Source organism: Sander vitreus, chromosome 7 (assembly GCF_031162955.1).
Source record: "Sander vitreus isolate 19-12246 chromosome 7, sanVit1, whole genome shotgun sequence".
Lineage (NCBI taxonomy): Eukaryota > Metazoa > Chordata > Actinopteri > Perciformes > Percidae > Sander > Sander vitreus.
Window position 1 is genome coordinate 27,100,355 of NC_135861.1, and position 15,815 is coordinate 27,116,169.

General features: G+C 38.9%; 2 protein-coding genes across 24 annotated transcripts in view; both read right to left on the bottom strand.

The window, feature by feature from the left end:
• The window catches only part of LOC144521262 (C4b-binding protein alpha chain-like), a 62,574-nt gene extending 55,855 nt beyond the window's left edge, over nt 1-6,719 (bottom strand). For 17 of the 23 annotated variants that reach the window (XR_013502296.1, XM_078255721.1, XM_078255718.1 and 14 more), the window contains exons 1-8: nt 6,613-6,716; nt 3,210-3,398; nt 1,942-2,034; nt 1,634-1,822; nt 1,285-1,381; nt 949-1,028; nt 683-859; nt 369-548 (exon numbers count right to left, since the gene is read on the bottom strand). Coding sequence is in view for 22 of the 23 variants with exons in the window: in XM_078255721.1 (XP_078111847.1) it covers nt 369-548; nt 683-859; nt 949-1,028; nt 1,285-1,381; nt 1,634-1,822; nt 1,942-2,034; nt 3,210-3,225 (832 nt within the window). In the remaining variant the exon portion in view is untranslated. Of the gene's footprint in view, nt 1-368; nt 549-682; nt 860-948; nt 1,029-1,284; nt 1,382-1,633; nt 1,823-1,941; nt 2,039-3,209; nt 3,399-6,612 lie in introns of all 23 variants that reach the window. The other 6 variants (XM_078255722.1, XM_078255714.1, XM_078255716.1 and 3 more) reach the window with 5 other exon arrangements.
• Nucleotides 6,720-8,426: 1,707 nt separating this feature from the next.
• On the bottom strand, nt 8,427-14,319 carry LOC144521264 (uncharacterized). The gene is made up of 5 exons (XM_078255737.1): nt 14,218-14,319; nt 13,175-13,501; nt 11,940-12,251; nt 9,599-9,749; nt 8,427-9,495 (listed from the first exon to the last, which is right to left on the bottom strand). The coding sequence occupies exons 1-5, from the start codon at nt 14,249-14,251 to the stop codon at nt 9,357-9,359; spliced, it is 963 nt and encodes a 320-aa protein (XP_078111863.1). The 5' UTR covers nt 14,252-14,319; the 3' UTR covers nt 8,427-9,356.
• Nucleotides 14,320-15,815: the final 1,496 nt, after the last annotated feature.

The window sequence follows — 15,815 nt, forward strand, 5'->3', positions numbered from 1 at the left end:
GCTGCGTGGTTGAAGAATTTCATAGATTCATCTTGAAACTTTAAATATGGCATTTATGGCAAGTAATTTCTTCACATAAATAAAAAAAGGGCATTTGAGTGAGAGCAAAAACAAAAAACAGACTTTTAAATGTTTTTTTTTGTTTGTTTTTTTAACCACAGAGCAAAAGCACAAAAAAAAAATTGCTAATGTTATCTAAAAGGGAAACTACTGACGGAAGTATATGCAATGCTATGAGATTAATCACATGTAAAAATGTGATGGTATCTGGATTAGTATACTAATCATGTTTTCATCATGGTCAAATGTAACAGGTTAACTTTTCTTTACAGACTTAGACCAAGTAGTAATTTCAATTAATGACTTACTTTGACATGTTGGAAGTGCAGGTGCCCACTGACTATCTAGTCCACATGTCAGGGCGCGCACTCCTTTCATAACATACCCAGATTTGCACTCATATGTCACCGTAGACCTGTATCCATGAGGGGGTCGAGAACCCTCAGTCTGGTGAGCATTGTCTATTGTAGGATCCTCACATCGAACCACTGCAGGAAGAGAACATTTTAAAATAGAAATTAATACAACAGTCCAAAATAACTCTTTCCATAGTATGGGAGAGTATCAGTCACAGCTGAGTTTACACTGGGAAAATGTTGAGAAAAGGATGGAAAATACTTACGGACACATGTTGGAGCAGGACCAAATGTTCCATGTTCTGAACATGATATTGAACTTGATCCAGAAAGTGTATAATCTTTTTGACATTTGTACTGTACAACTTCACTATAGTCATAGGATTCTTTGACTGGACTGAAAACACCATTCGCTACCGCAGGTGGCGGATCACAAGTCACCACTGCAAAATGAAAGTGACATCTATTAGAATGGAAATACACAGTTTTTATTTAGTCATGTGTCTTGTATTAACACACAGAGATGACCAACCTTCACATGTAGGCAACCTGTCCAGCCACCCTTGGTCTCCACAAATGATTTGACCTTTATCTTTGGGGACCATATAGAAGCTAATTAGGGAATAAAAAAAAAAAAGAAGGTTTGACTTCAGACAACATGTCAAGAAGAATCTGTGTAAGCCCCTTTAATTCACATGATAACACTGACTGGTAGCCCCACTGAACACCCACTTTGATTAGAATACATTTTTTGATTTGGAAACATGATGGTTGCTGACATTTTAGAGGTAAATACATTTCTTACTATTACATTTTAAAAACTAATTCTCTTAACATGAACCGTCCTAGTTATCAGTTTATTACTAACCCGGTGTTGCAAGTGACCACTAGTTTATCACCGAACTGTGTCCCTTCATAATCGACATTTCCGTTGTCCACTTCTCCAGCAGAGCCACAGTCCCTCCCTGAAAAAAAGATAACCCTCATAAGGATTTAATCACACGCATATGTGGCACCCGGTCTAAATGAGTTAAAATGACTGGATATAGATATGATTCAACAGAATGGTTACTAGATATTATCAGTCACTCATCTATTCATCCAGCATTTATATGTTGGTAAGACGTAATTTCCCGGTTGGTCAAAGACCAGAGAATATTGCCACATTATTGCTGCTTTTACAAATTTGAATGTAAAAATAAAGTGTAATTATTCACTTTCGCATGTCAGCTTCAGAGTAGTCCATTTGCCAGCAGTACAAGTAATGGACGGAGACCCTCCTGCAGTCACATAGCCAATATTGCAGGCGAAAGTCACTTTCAACCCCTCTGGGAATGTTTGTAAAAGAATGTCCTCGCCCTTCAATCTCATGTTGTCTCCTCCTACAGGTTTGGAGCAGTTTTGAGCTACAACGAAAAATACAGAAAGATAAAGATGAACACTAGAAGTGAGGACAAGATAAGTAAACAGCTTGTGTATAATCACTCATAGCCTATGTCACAAGCTTATCTGCTCTGCCACTCACCTTGAGTTGTAATGACAAGGCCAAGACTGCTCAATAGTAGGAAGTAAGTGACAAACATGACGGAATCTGCCAAGTCTGACTGAAGTCTTTGAGCTTTCTGGCAAAGAGAAACGCAAATGTAAGCTAAACAGTCAGAGTGTTAACTTAGTTAATATGGTTCATACTCACGCTGATTCCATTCAAGCAGAGCCAACTCCACGAAACACATTAACCCACAAACAACAATAAATAGTCAGTCTCAAATAATGTATATATAATGGTTCAAATTCAATCTTTTGTTAGTAAAATATGCTTAGTCCTGTCCTTAGTTGTTGTTAGTTGCTGTTTATGTACCTAATTTTACCAAGCTATTTCACATCTCGTCTGTAGCGACAGGTTCGCCTGGCAAATTCGGCATATGTTTTACAGAGAGAAATACAAATATACCAATAGCAGTAACCAGGGCCGGCGACTGCTATAGGCGAACTAGGCATTTCCTAGGGCGTCAAATGTGTTGGGGGCGCCGTGTCGCCCTTAGGTCTACTTCTCATTAATAATAGAATTAGAATGACGAGTGAAATAAAACATGTTTATTAAACATGATCATCCTAGGGTGTCCCCTCAGCCACACGTTTACTTGTCAACCTGATTATTAGATTGAATTGATGATTATTGTCGATCCTTTCCTAATTGGGGGAAAACTTCAAACTAATGATTTAGTTTCAAGTTCCCGTGACGTTTCCAGTCTATGGATCAGACTCAAACACACGGAGCTCTGAAGCAGACCTGTGCGTTGCTTAGTGTCCACTCTCACTGTAAAAATAGAGACGAGCAGCGGCACAGACCACGGAGCTGCTGCAGCGCGCCTTCCGTGGCAGCGTTCGCCCCACGTTGGCTGAGTCCTGCAGCGGCACAGGGTTCAGGTCTGACCTGCTGCCCTTTGCTGCGTGTCATCCCCCATCTCTCTCCCCTTTCATATCGATCCACTTTCAAATAAAGCCCCAAAAATAATCTTAAAAAAAAAAACATAATATATAGGACAAACAAAATCTACATCCGATATGGGGAAGAAAGACAAAATAAAAAATGCAAAACACATGTCGGTGAGGCTGGGGAAGATGAGTGGAGGCAAGAGAGGAAAAGGCAGGGAGAAATAAAGGCAAGAGGGAGAGGAAGAACACAGAATGTGAGTGAACAGAATGATTAACAAATAAAAAAATATATATATATATAAATAAATAATCTAAAATTTAAAACATTTACATAAATAGGTGGAGACATATCCTTACACAAAGAGGGCTGCATCAGTCTTCCTCTCGAAGACTGATGAAAAAAGGGAAGAAGGTTCCTCTATCTCAGACCACCCCTGCCAAACCACCATACACGGCCATCTAGTCCCAGGTTCCTCCCTGTGGTCTGTCTGGCTCTCTCTTCCCCACGTCGGATGTAGCTGTCTCCTATCAGCCACACTTTCAGACCTAGATATTATAAAATATATTAAAATGTTTTTTTAAGCTCTCATATACATTTTATATTGTGTAAAGGACTAGCATTACAGGTACTAATCATACCCTAAACAAATTCAAATACATATTGTATATAGCCAGTCATTGACATCAACAGTCAACGACAATGTTCATTATAATACTTCACTGAGCGTGAGCGCCGAGCGAGCAGGTACGAGCGTTACGGAGCGTACGAGCAGTGAGTTGTCGGGGGCTAAAATTTAAAAAGAAAGAGGGAAAAGGAGATGGCATGGCCAGGGATGCGACAGCAGTTAAATAAGTGGATGGTGAAAGGCAACAGGTAGGATTTAAAGTGTGACGTCTGTGCTTGGAGGCTTGCAAATATTCATGTTAACAGACTAGCTAGTGTTTGCTAACACTGGGAATGTAGCAGCCAAATGGGGGTTTACCATGGAATCATACATATATTTGCTACCAAACTTGGAGGCTTGCAAATATTCATGTTAACAGACTGTTCTCAGACTAGCCAGTGTTTGCTAACACTAGCAGCTAAAGTGGGGTTTACGGCTAGCTTAATGCAAACCAATGTTGCTGATAGCTACATTTAGGTTTTGGTTAAACCCTATGGTACCAATCCCATGCATGACATATCTCAATTTTATTAAGGTAAAATAACAACTGATAAATATAAGGTAGCATGCACAATAAATGACAAGAAGCTGGAAAACATAACTAATGCAATAACTCTGGTTTACAATGGAATCATTAATAGATTTTGTTTTACCATTAGCTGTTGATGTTGTGCTGTCAGACATACAGGCTATAGTTACATCTGTTGGGTGACATAGAAGCTGTAATTACAGGGTCACATCTCTCTCTTTAAAAGGTCTATGCTAAGTGGCTCTCCATATTTGTAAAATATGTAAATGTAATTTCAACAGCAGCACAACCTTACTGCATAATAGTTGTCTTATCAGATGCCATCACTAGGCTGATTTAAGAATTGAATTTAGGCTGCTATATTTAACAGTGAGTTCATTTCATTCAGGTGTGAGGATGGTGGACCAGGAAAGACAGGGGAAGGCAGCAGGTAGGTCTAACATTAGGTGGAAGTGTAGGGGGAGCCACTTGATACCAACAGATTCATTTCTTAATATTATTAATATGGAAAAACTAATATAGAAAATATATAGGGGTTTACTGCAGCACTTTGCAGTTTAGGCGGCCCGCCTTATCAACATGTGCATGCCGCCTTAACTGAGTCTTCAAAAATAATATATAACCGCAAGTCGCATCAACACAGTCTGTAGGAAACAAGGTAACGGCGAGTTGTAAAGATATCGTTTATCTGTCGTATATTCACATTTAAAGGGATAAATCGCCATTTCACCGTTGCGTGTGCGTCGGAGTTTGTCAACAAATGTGCGGCAGCTGGGGCATGCCCGGGCAGAGACTGGGTGAGTGGACTTACCGGAGCGTTGGAATACGGCAGGCAGAGAACATTTATATAGGTTTCTCTGTCCTATTCTTCACATCAGTGAGGCTTTCTTCTCTTGTTTCAACAAAGTGAATACATGACGAATTGACTGGAAATATCCATCACCTCTCGCGCTTGGATTCTCAACGTCCCGGCTGTTGCCCGGTCTTTGAGACACAGCTGTTGTCTCAAAGACGCGGTTCACAATACACGGTTAGTTAGCGTAGTTACACACAGTGAAATGACGTGTCCTGTTTTTATTTCACGCATACTATCTGCTGGAGTGTGTGAAGCTATGGGCTGAGCGCTGTTATCTCAGCACAGTTTGTTTTGGAGAAGAGTTGGAATGGCAGTAAAATTGTTATAGCACTGTTTTTGAAAATAGCTTAATGAGCTTAAAATTGCACATTGCAACTGTTATTTTGAAAAGCTGGTTATTTATAAATTATTTATTATTATTTAACTTTAATATTTAGTGTAGTGTGTACTACAGAGTCTGCACTACAGAGATGTATTAATTATATATTTAAATTTGATATTTAGTGTAGTGTGTAGTACAGAGTCTGTACTACAGACCCCCCCCCGGTCAGATGGCAAACCTACCACCTTAACTAACAAATTTTCCGCGGGAAACCCTGTATATTACATGTTTGTTTGACAATATGTCTTAGTGGAGAAGAACACAGGCAAGGAGCAAGGAGTGAATGAGACAGACATGAGGTCAGCGATGACATCACATAGAGATGAGACCAGTGATGACATCAGGTAGGGGTTCTATTAGACCACACAAAACTAAATATTCAGTTCAAGCTCCGAGTCCTCCTCACATTCGTTGCATTTTGCACTTTAACGTTAGTGTTGCTTACAGATGAAGTCTGATTACTTCTAATGCCAAAATCGAAATAATTTAACGTGACTTTCTCCTGAGTATGGAGCGCAGCGGGGCTGCCGCTGTCTCGTCAGACTGTGTGGACCTGCTGAAGTCCGACAAATTTGCAATTAGCCATCAATTTTTGTAAAACGGCCCATATTTGAGCTTTATATAGTTGATTTCTCGCATAAATAAGTCTCAGAAGTGAATTTAGTAACGAAACATTGCAGTGTCTGAAATATGAGACCTGCTGTCTCGTCTCCAATGTGTTTGTATGTGGTTCGCTCAAACCAATCAGCGCACAGCTCATCTAAATATTCATGAGCATATCATATTTGGAAGAAAAGCTCTTGTTACAAAAAGAGCCATATTCACAGGGTAGTTAAGGGCCTAATAAAATAGCATTCGGGCAATTTTCAGCCCAACCAATGTTACATACCCTGTTAGGAGACCTTAAGGAACAGTGTGAAATACCCTATATAATCATTCTATCACCCCTTTAAACCCCATACATGATGATGTCGGGCACACTTATTTATTTACTTTTTTGTTGTTTTTTTTGGGGGGGGGCGCCAAAATTATTGCTGCATACCCCTCTGACACTGGGTAGTTGCGCTCCTCCAGAAACGCTTAATGTCAGCTAACGTCCATAATAATTTGACTTTGTGTTCAATTTAGCTCATTCTCAGTACATTATAAAAGCCATGAAATTGCAAGTTCCTGTCAATACAGATTGGGTTTAGCTAACGTAACATCAACAAACGTTAATAATATACTGTTTTAGTCACGTTCAAATGGTAACGCCGTTCTGTTTTCGGTTTGTTTTTGCAGTGTAAGCGTTAGTTTGTTCAAGCATGGGAACAGTGTTTTTGACTTACCCAACTAAATGCGAAGAATAACTGCTGCTAATCCACAACGGTGAATGTGGGCTGTTCTTGGCGGAAGCAGCTTCTTGTTGGAAACAGGCGTGGCCATATCGGTAATCAGTGACGTATATCTTTTCCTGAGCCGAAAATCACCAACTTTACCACATGCTGTTAACCCTAACCATGAAAATTGAATATTGACGGGAAACAACATGGATCGCGTCACTTATAGAATATAAGTACAAAGAAATAAATATAATTAAGAAAAGTAAGCTACATATACCTTATAACTGAAGGCTACTTGAGTAAATGTAGCCTACAAGTTACATTCCACAACTGCTGATTTGGCCAATACATATTCCAATCATCATTTGAGCCTGTAAAAACTGCCCAGTATGCTTCAACTTGTCTCCAAACAAACAGAACATAAATGCCATATGTTTTACCTGTCTGTTTATAATAAGGGTAAACACTTGGCTCAGTATGTAGCAGTCCCCCTCCCTGGAACTGTAGGGTATATGTGTTGTCACTGTCAGTGGAGAGCACTAGACCCAAACATCCAATAGAAAACCTTAAGGGGACAAACATAAGATATAAAGATCTCCAAAATGAATGTGAATGCCACTCCTAAAATTTCCCAGAAAGACTTTGACCTCTTGTGTAAACTATACATGGTTATGACAAGTCTCTTCTCACGGCCGGTTACAATTTGACTTCATTTCAATGGTAACAATGGCGAACACCGCACAAAGCATTCATAGATCTTCATGAATCATGAAATTAACCTAACCCAGGCAGAGTCAATATGAGGAAGCGAGTACTTCCTATGAGTACACTTCCTGAGCTAAATTCGTTTTATGAAATGTCCCCTTTTCACTGTTTTTCTCAGCATGGGTTGAGACTAGAGACCACTGCCCAGTTTTACACCACAGTTACTGTACATCTCAAGGTCAAGGATAATATCTCTGCTTTCCCTTTTTTTCTGATGGGAATGCTGTCATATACTGTAGAGATTGTACTCTGTCTATCACTGAACATATTCCTCTGCCAACACTTTTTTTTTAACCAACTGAGATCACTTCCATGACATAAAACATTCATTGTTTGTGCAAGAGATTAGTTTCCAAATACCTGGCTAAGGTATTTGCATTTCAATATACTCTGAAGACACTATCCTTGTGCACATAGCCAGCACAATCACAGAATGTACAGACTGTAGTTGTACCTGTAATTGGTTTACACTCACTAAGACAAAAACACCACACGAGCAACAGCATGCTTTACATTTTTGTCTGCAAGCACTCCTTCATTCAATTGTCTCTCAAATCATGTTTCAAAATAAAGCCAACATACTAGAAGTTAGGTCTTCATTAGGACCTAGTTTAGAGCATGATGGAGATGATGAGAGCTGAGCTGTTTGTGTCGGGATCTGTGGGTTTGACTTTCTGCTGTAAAAGGTCTAGGGCCTGAAACACACCCCCCTCTTTCATTTGTGTGAAAGAAGGATGTGTGGTGATGGCTTTGTGGTGAACATTTCTACTGACATTGGGTGTGTGGTAAAATACACTTCCTAAACACTTATGTACTTTAATTAGTGTGTCATTGTATGTCATTGATTCATAATTAACAGGCCATAGAAAGTAGTTCAAATGTGTTCCACACTTTCTTTTAAACAAAAAAGTAATAATCTGTACAGTTAATTCCATATCATTATTTTTACAACCTAAATTAAAGGGGGATTTTTACATGAGAGCATAACAGTTTTTCAAACACTGGTGCTCTAGCAACTTCCTGACTTTGAAAACCTAATGTAACCACAGAGCAAAAGAAAGCCAACCCCAATGCTTATTTTATTTAAAAGCGAAACTACAGACAGAAGTATAAGGAACGTTATGTGGTTAAACAAATCACATGTAAGAATGAGATGACATCCGGATCACTAACAAATCCTGTTCAAACATTTTTTAAATGAACCGTTATTTAATCATGTCAAGTTAAGAAAAAAACATCTTATTTACATTGGCTACATTGGCTATAGGCTACAGAGCACTAGACGTAAACATCCTCTAGAAAACCTGAGGGGACAAACAGAATATGCTGTCACATTGGCCTGCGTCATTCTTATTCATATTTACAGACTGTAGTTGTAGGCTACCTGTTATTGGTTTACACAGCAAGACAGGATCTGCAACAACAGCAAGCTTTGTCTTATTTACACATACACACACACACACACACACACACACACACACACACACACACACACACACACACTCTGTACACACTGTATTTTGCTTGATCTGATAAAAGTAAATTCAAACAAATAAAGGACTGGTTTCTTCTCAATTACTGTTTTCCAATTAGTCATGGTTATCTTTCCTAGCTGGCATTGTAAAAGTTGCTTCACTTTATTAAAGCTATTTCATTCTAATATATTATGTAACACATAACAATATTTATAGTAGCTTATTATTTGAGCAAACATGTCTCATCACCTCTTGGTAAGGGCAAGCATGTCCCGGAGATGACTTGTGTATGTGTTGGTGGCATTGGTGGCTATAATTTGAAAGACAATCAGTTTAATAAATGCTGCAATGAGACATTCAGATATGACCCAGAGACTTCACAAATCATCATGTGTTATCAAGGAGTGTCAGTAAAAAATAAAACCACAAACCAACGTCAGAAGGATGATATCGGTCCCAAAGAACTACCAGTGTAAACTGTAGGTCAATTTACTAACCTTGGGCGTCCCCTCACATGAACTGTCCTCTTCTTCTTGGTACGTTTGTGTCTTGCTTTATACATTTGAGTACTACGCACAGAAATATCAGTAAGGAAGCAAAAGAACCCCAACGCAGCAATGTGTACCACAAATGCACTCCTGTCCATTCCCTGTATAAAAAAAACAAAGATTTGATTATTGACAGGCAACACTTTGTGGATCCATTTTAAGATATATTAATGAACAAATCTAAAAGATATAGTACAGTCTAACCTGCCGAAAAACATATCTTGATCAGTTTGATTGAGTAAAGACCCGTTTCTTGTGTCCGATTGGATTTTCGCGGTAGCTTGGCACGTAGTCATAGGTGGAGTTTTGACCGTGCTGGTGCTCATTCTGTCGGCACAATCATAAATGGGTTGGCCTGATGATTAAAAGGAAAAATATTGCCATTACTGAGCTTGTACTTTGTGCAATAGGGATTTTACAACTATCATGATTTCAGAAAATGTGTAGGACCCAAATGCAGAGAGCAGGCAAGAGTAGTGTTGCTTTGAGGATTTAATAAAAATAAAAAAATAAGGCAGCAGTCAAAAATCCCTCCAGAATGTGGAGGAAAACAAAAGACAGAAATACCAAAACTGGAAACACAGAGACAATGGGGTAGACACCACAAACGACCATGAAACAGAACACAATGACTTGACAACAGACAAGGGAAACACAGAGACTAAATACACAGGGTAACGAGTTAACCAGGGACAGGTGACACAAGGGAAAGGAACAGGTGAAACACATCAGGGCTGGGCAGAACAATCAAAAAAGGTGGGATAACAGACAAGACAGAAAAAACAGACTACCAAAATAAAACAGGAAACAGAAACATACAACAGAACATACAACCATGACAACAACAGCCTCAAAACACATCAGACCTTATCAGTGCATTCTATGAAGCATGTGTTGTATATTGCTATTTAAATCCCTTTATGGTACGATTAATTTATCTTTAACATGTAAATCTGATGGCACGATTTTTTGTCTGTAGAAAAGCGAGACAATCCCATTGAAAACTGGTGCAGTGTATGTTTCCTGGGTCAGATGGTCAGGTGGTAGGCCTATGCACTGCTGCTTGCCCAAACGGCCACTAAGAGTTGCCAAAGTCCCATCCTGCATACAAGGGCTTCAATCCAAAATGAGTCTGTCTAAACAGGAGTTTTTTTGGTTTTTTTTGATCATCCTGAAAAAATAGTTAAAATATAGCTTTAATTGGACATTTTCAAAGCCTTTAATGATAAAATCCTACATCAGAATGGTCCAGAAAATAATATCTAGACTGTCACTCGGGTAATATCGGACCATTCTGATTTTAAAATGAAAGGCTTTGAAATTGTCCAATTATAAACAATAAACAGCCAATGTCATTTAATAAAAATAATGAAAAAACAATATTCCCAATGATAAAGTATATCAATAGTCAATAATTTACAATATCATAAGCACCAATTTTGTAAGATTCTAAGGTCTTTTTCTGCAACCAATGGCTGAGGAGTGTATTTAGATAGATAGATAAATGATGTCAGAAACAGATCAAACAGAAGTGTGAAAAGTGCGTTGGCACAGAGGAAACAGAGCCACAGCAATAGCAAACCTGACTTGGAAATGTTCAGTCACTGAAACTCACAGACAGACGTTACACTTTTGAAGACCCACACATAACAACAGTGTTCATGAATAATAAAACCTGTTTACTTCTGTCCTCCACTAATACTGTATCAAGCTTTCCATGCCCACATGGAAAGCATAACGTTAGGTTGTTTTGTTTAGCCTTGACCTTTATAACTCTACAGTAATAAAGATGAAACCAGCTTACAAAATGTTCTCTGGAAGCAACAAGCATTCATAATGACACAAACCTCATAAAAGGTTATGCATGCTGTACCCAATCGATACACCTTTGCTTTCCTAAAAACCCACAAGGAGCTGTCATAAAAGCATTATTACACGCCATAATCACCACATTCTACTTAAGCAAAAGTACTATTATTTGTATGACCTTTCACTTAAAGGTGCTCTAAGCGATGATGGGTGACGGCACTTCTTGTTGACGTTCAAAGTATTTTCAAACAAAACAAGGCTAGCTCGCCTCTCCCTCCTCCTCATCCCGTCCCCTCCCCCTCCCTTCCGTGCTTCTTGTATGGTTATTGGCCGGAACGCTGGAAGACTGTTTGTTATGTTTTGTGGTGCAGAGTGGTGCAGAGTGTGTGCACAGTTTGTTTTTGTTGCCATTTGTGGAACCTGGGCTGTCTACACAGACCGCGTTTTTTACAGTGTGTTCAGGGGACAGGCAGCTCGCGGATAGTGAGGAGATGTTTGCTGTATGTGATAAAAAATGTTGTATGCCTAAAAAACGCGTGACATCGCTTAGAGCACCTTTAAGTACAAGTAAAATTGCTAGAACAAAAATCTACTCAGCAAGTAACTACTTCTACTTTGTTGTGCATATGTTATGAAGCATTTTTAAGGAATTGATAAATCACTTTAAATACAGGCTTCATGTTACCAGTTCTTGCTTTGATATTTATAGTAGAGAATACATAACATCTGTTCTTACCCTGCATATGAATGATGTAAATACAGCTGTTGTATGCAGGCAGCAGAACCTGCACAGAGAGGATAACACTCCGTTGACTGCTTATGGCATTACTGGCAATGCAGTAATAGTCGCTGTCCGTTTCCACTGTGCCACAGTGTAGGTATAAGTCTGACGAGTGGTGAAGCAGACTATCCTTGTAGTGTGTGTACCAGGCGTAACGAACGGCAGTGCCCTTTGTACAACCACAGCGCACGGTCACTGGCTGACCCCAACATGTCCGCCTGTCCACCAGAGAGCTCAAGGGCTGAAGATTGGGCTCAGATACTGGAACTGGCACAAAGAAGAAAGCAATGTATTTAGAATTCAGCTTGACAATAGGAATACAAGTCCATAAGTGTCGTACTGACAGCTACAGGATATTACATGTTCAAGAGAGACTTACAATTGCCCTATATCAGAGGTTGCACACCTCTGGAACAACTAGGGGTTAAGTATCTTGCTCAGGGACACATTAGTTGATGTACCGCAGTGGAAATCAAACCCAGATCTCCCACACCAAAGGCATGTGTTATATCTACTGTGCCATCACCACCATCCTGGATATCATTCCTACCACATTCAATACAAAACTTTTTAGCACTTCACCACTGTGTGTAACAGTGTTAGATAGTATTTATATTTTTTAGTAGGAAAAAAAGGTCCAAGGCTCGTCTTGTGAAAAAAATAAAATAAAAGCCTTTATTTAAATGGCTATTTCATATTGAAGTCTACATTTAAAAAAGAACTGGGAAGCAACCCACGCGTATCGGCACAAAGCGGCCTTCTAAATCTATGTTTGTCTTTCTGAAGAATTTAGGCTTTTTATTCATTTTTTTCACAAGAAGAGTGCCATGGACCTTTTTATCTCTTTTGAAGCTTTGTGTTCCCTTTCCAAAGAGCACCTTCATGATTTGTTTTGAACTTCTGAGCACTCCAGAGTTTTCTTCTTGTTACTATTTGAGTAGATTACATTGAGTACAGTACATTTTTATTCGCCACTTGTATATACACGTTTGTACATTCTTTCCTGTGTATATTTTTTGAGTAGTTGTTCTTGTATTCTATCCTATTTCTTATTTCTTGTATATTCTTATGTGTGCTGTGTGTCTTATAGTTGCTGCTGTAGCACTTATATTTCCCAATTTGGGATCAAAAGTCTTTTTATCTAATCTAATAAAAAAAAAAAACTCATTGTGATTGGGTTTTATTCTTACCTTCAGTGATGACCACATTAACTGAAGTCATGATGTCAGCATACACTTTGTCAATCCCAACCCAGTATACTCCAGCGTTGTCAAGTTGGAGATCTGTGACTTCAACAATCAAGCCTCTTCTTCCCGCGTCTATTACGTGAGCCCTCTGTGTATTTTTAATTTTACTTTCTGAATCTACCAAAATCTCACAGGTGCTTCTAGAATCCCCTCGGCACCAGTACTTTTTACTGTACAGGAACCGGCTTGCGTCATACTTGCAGATAAGAAAGAATTTGCCTCCAATATGTGCTGTGATGTCCCTTTTATCACACTTGAGCTGAAGGCTTGCTGAAAGACAAGAGTCCAATTAGAATGAAACTGCTCTTTGCCACAGCAATCAGCGGAATGCTCTGGTTTCAGGTTGTTCCACAAAATACTCAACTTTCAATTTAACTGATTTCATTTCATTTTTTGACCCAAATTATAATCCTCAGCAATGAAAAAACTAAAGTGAATTCGAAGTGGGTTGGCAGCGCATGTTGGTTTTCAGGTAGTTACTTGAGACATTTCCCATGTGAAATAACATTTGCGTCTGCAAATATTATAATTTTCAGATTTCAGATATCAAATTTCCACATCGTAGGCAGCTCACACACGTTTCACATATGAAGTAAGAATGATTACATGATGATAGAATATAACATAATGAAATGGTTATCATAAACATATCCAAAAATCACGCACTTATAAATATGACACAGTTACACCATGAGAACTAAAGAATATTACAGAAGCTTAAATACATTTTTTTAATCTATTTCACTTACTAATAAAGATAGGAGTATTGATAAAATTACAGTTTAATACTAAACTTTGTTCTTGAAACAGATGTTTGCAAAAAGAAACTGCCCCTCAAATGGACATTCTAATCTATCTTTCGTTTTTTCAAAAGGAATGGAAATTATTATCCCTTTTAGACACTTGATATGATAAACTATGATAAATAAAAATGGCAATACAATTATGATAATTAATACAAGTTGCAAATTGCACAGCCCACTCACCATGAAAAAGCATAATCAGACACAGTGTCCTCATTTTGATGTTTGAAGCGAAATGGTAACAATTACAATCAACACTCAGGAAGCTGTAGAGATGGACTGTGGTGATCGTAGCTTCCTGTAGGTGCATTGTGGGTTACAGAAATGCTTTTGTGTGCTGCAATGTCCTGAACACATCTACAGTGGGGCAAAAAAAGTATTTAGTCAGCCACCAATTGTGCTAGTTCTCCCACTTCAAAAGATGAGAGAGGCCTGTAATTTCCATCATAGGTACACTTCAACTATGAGAGACAAAATGAGAAAAAAAATCCAGAAAATCACATTATTTATGAATTTATTTGCAAATTCCTCAGGAAAATAAGTATTTGGTCACCTACAAACAAGCAAGATTTCTGGTTCTCACAGACCTGTAACTTCTTCTTTAAGAGGCTCCTCTGTCCTCCACTCGTTACCTGTATTAATGGAACCTGTTTGAACTTGTTATCAGTATAAAAGACACCTGTCCACCACCTCTGTAAACTGTGCTGTAGGCCACATTTACTTCAGGCTGTGTAATTGAAAAGCCCCTTAAAGCATGTACAGCCTTGGTTTCATAACTGGGGAAACCACACTTTCAGTGTGTCAACACACATCACAGTTTGACTTGTTTTTCCACCTTTGAGATGATCATGTCACTCGGTCACTTAGATTGTCCGGCTGTGTTTCTGTTTGGTCACAAACTGGTCTAAGGTCAGTGACGAAAACAGGAAATCACACATGAAATAAACTTTTTAACAAATGAAGTTTATTGTAAACTTAGGTAAAATGTAAATAGTTATGTTACCCTGGTAGGTCAGTAATGAATGCAGCGTATGACTGAGCATAGTGCGTGGTGGGTGCAGACAAAACACAAAATCTTAATTAATCCAGCTGGTGGGAGGAAGACAGACGTAAGAGATGAAGCCACTTTACTCAAGTGGAATCGCTTTCAATCGCTTCAATTTCAATTCAATTAAACTGCTCCAAACAGCTCTATTGTAGTCCAGCCTTTACTTCCGTGACAAACGTGCGTCACCCTGTAACACACGTTATAATGCTCGGCTAGCTGCTAGAGCGTGGCACGCCCTCATACTCTGCTTCTGACTGGCTAGTAGTCCTTACCTAGCTACTGTGCATGTGCGACTACGATCAAAGATGGAACAGAAGTGAGATGCCTCACTCTGTAGCTAAAACAGAGAGCTCAACACACAGGGTGAAAAGAGGAGCTGCAGCAATGTGCAATACAACAAAAATATGGTGTTTGTTTTTTTTAAATTAAACCATGTAAACCTATTCTGGTACAACCTCTAAATACAACTATGAACCTGAAAATGAGCATAAAATGAGCACTTTAAAGTGTCAATTTATAACAGAAGTTATCTCAGGACACTTTACAGATAGAGTAGGTCTAAACCACACTATAATTAACAAAGACCCAACAATTCTCCCCCCCAGAGCAAGCATTTGGTGCGACAGTAGCGCGAAATAACTTCCTTTAAACAGGCAGAAACCTCAGACAGACCCAGGCTCTTGGTGGGCGGCCATCTGCCGCTGCCGGTTGGGACACAGCGACACAGATACAG

Excerpts from the sequence above, each read along its gene's own strand:
- LOC144521264 (XM_078255737.1), bottom strand. The coding sequence starts at position 14,251 with ATGAGGACACTGTGTCTGATTATGCTTTTTCATG. Across the intron at positions 13,502-14,217 it reads TCTGATTATGCTTTTTCATG|CAAGCCTTCAGCTCAAGTGT; the intron begins GTGAGTGGGCTG and ends CTTGTCTTTCAG. Across the intron at positions 12,252-13,174 it reads TAATGTGGTCATCACTGAAG|TTCCAGTATCTGAGCCCAAT; the intron begins GTAAGAATAAAA and ends TCTTTGTGCCAG.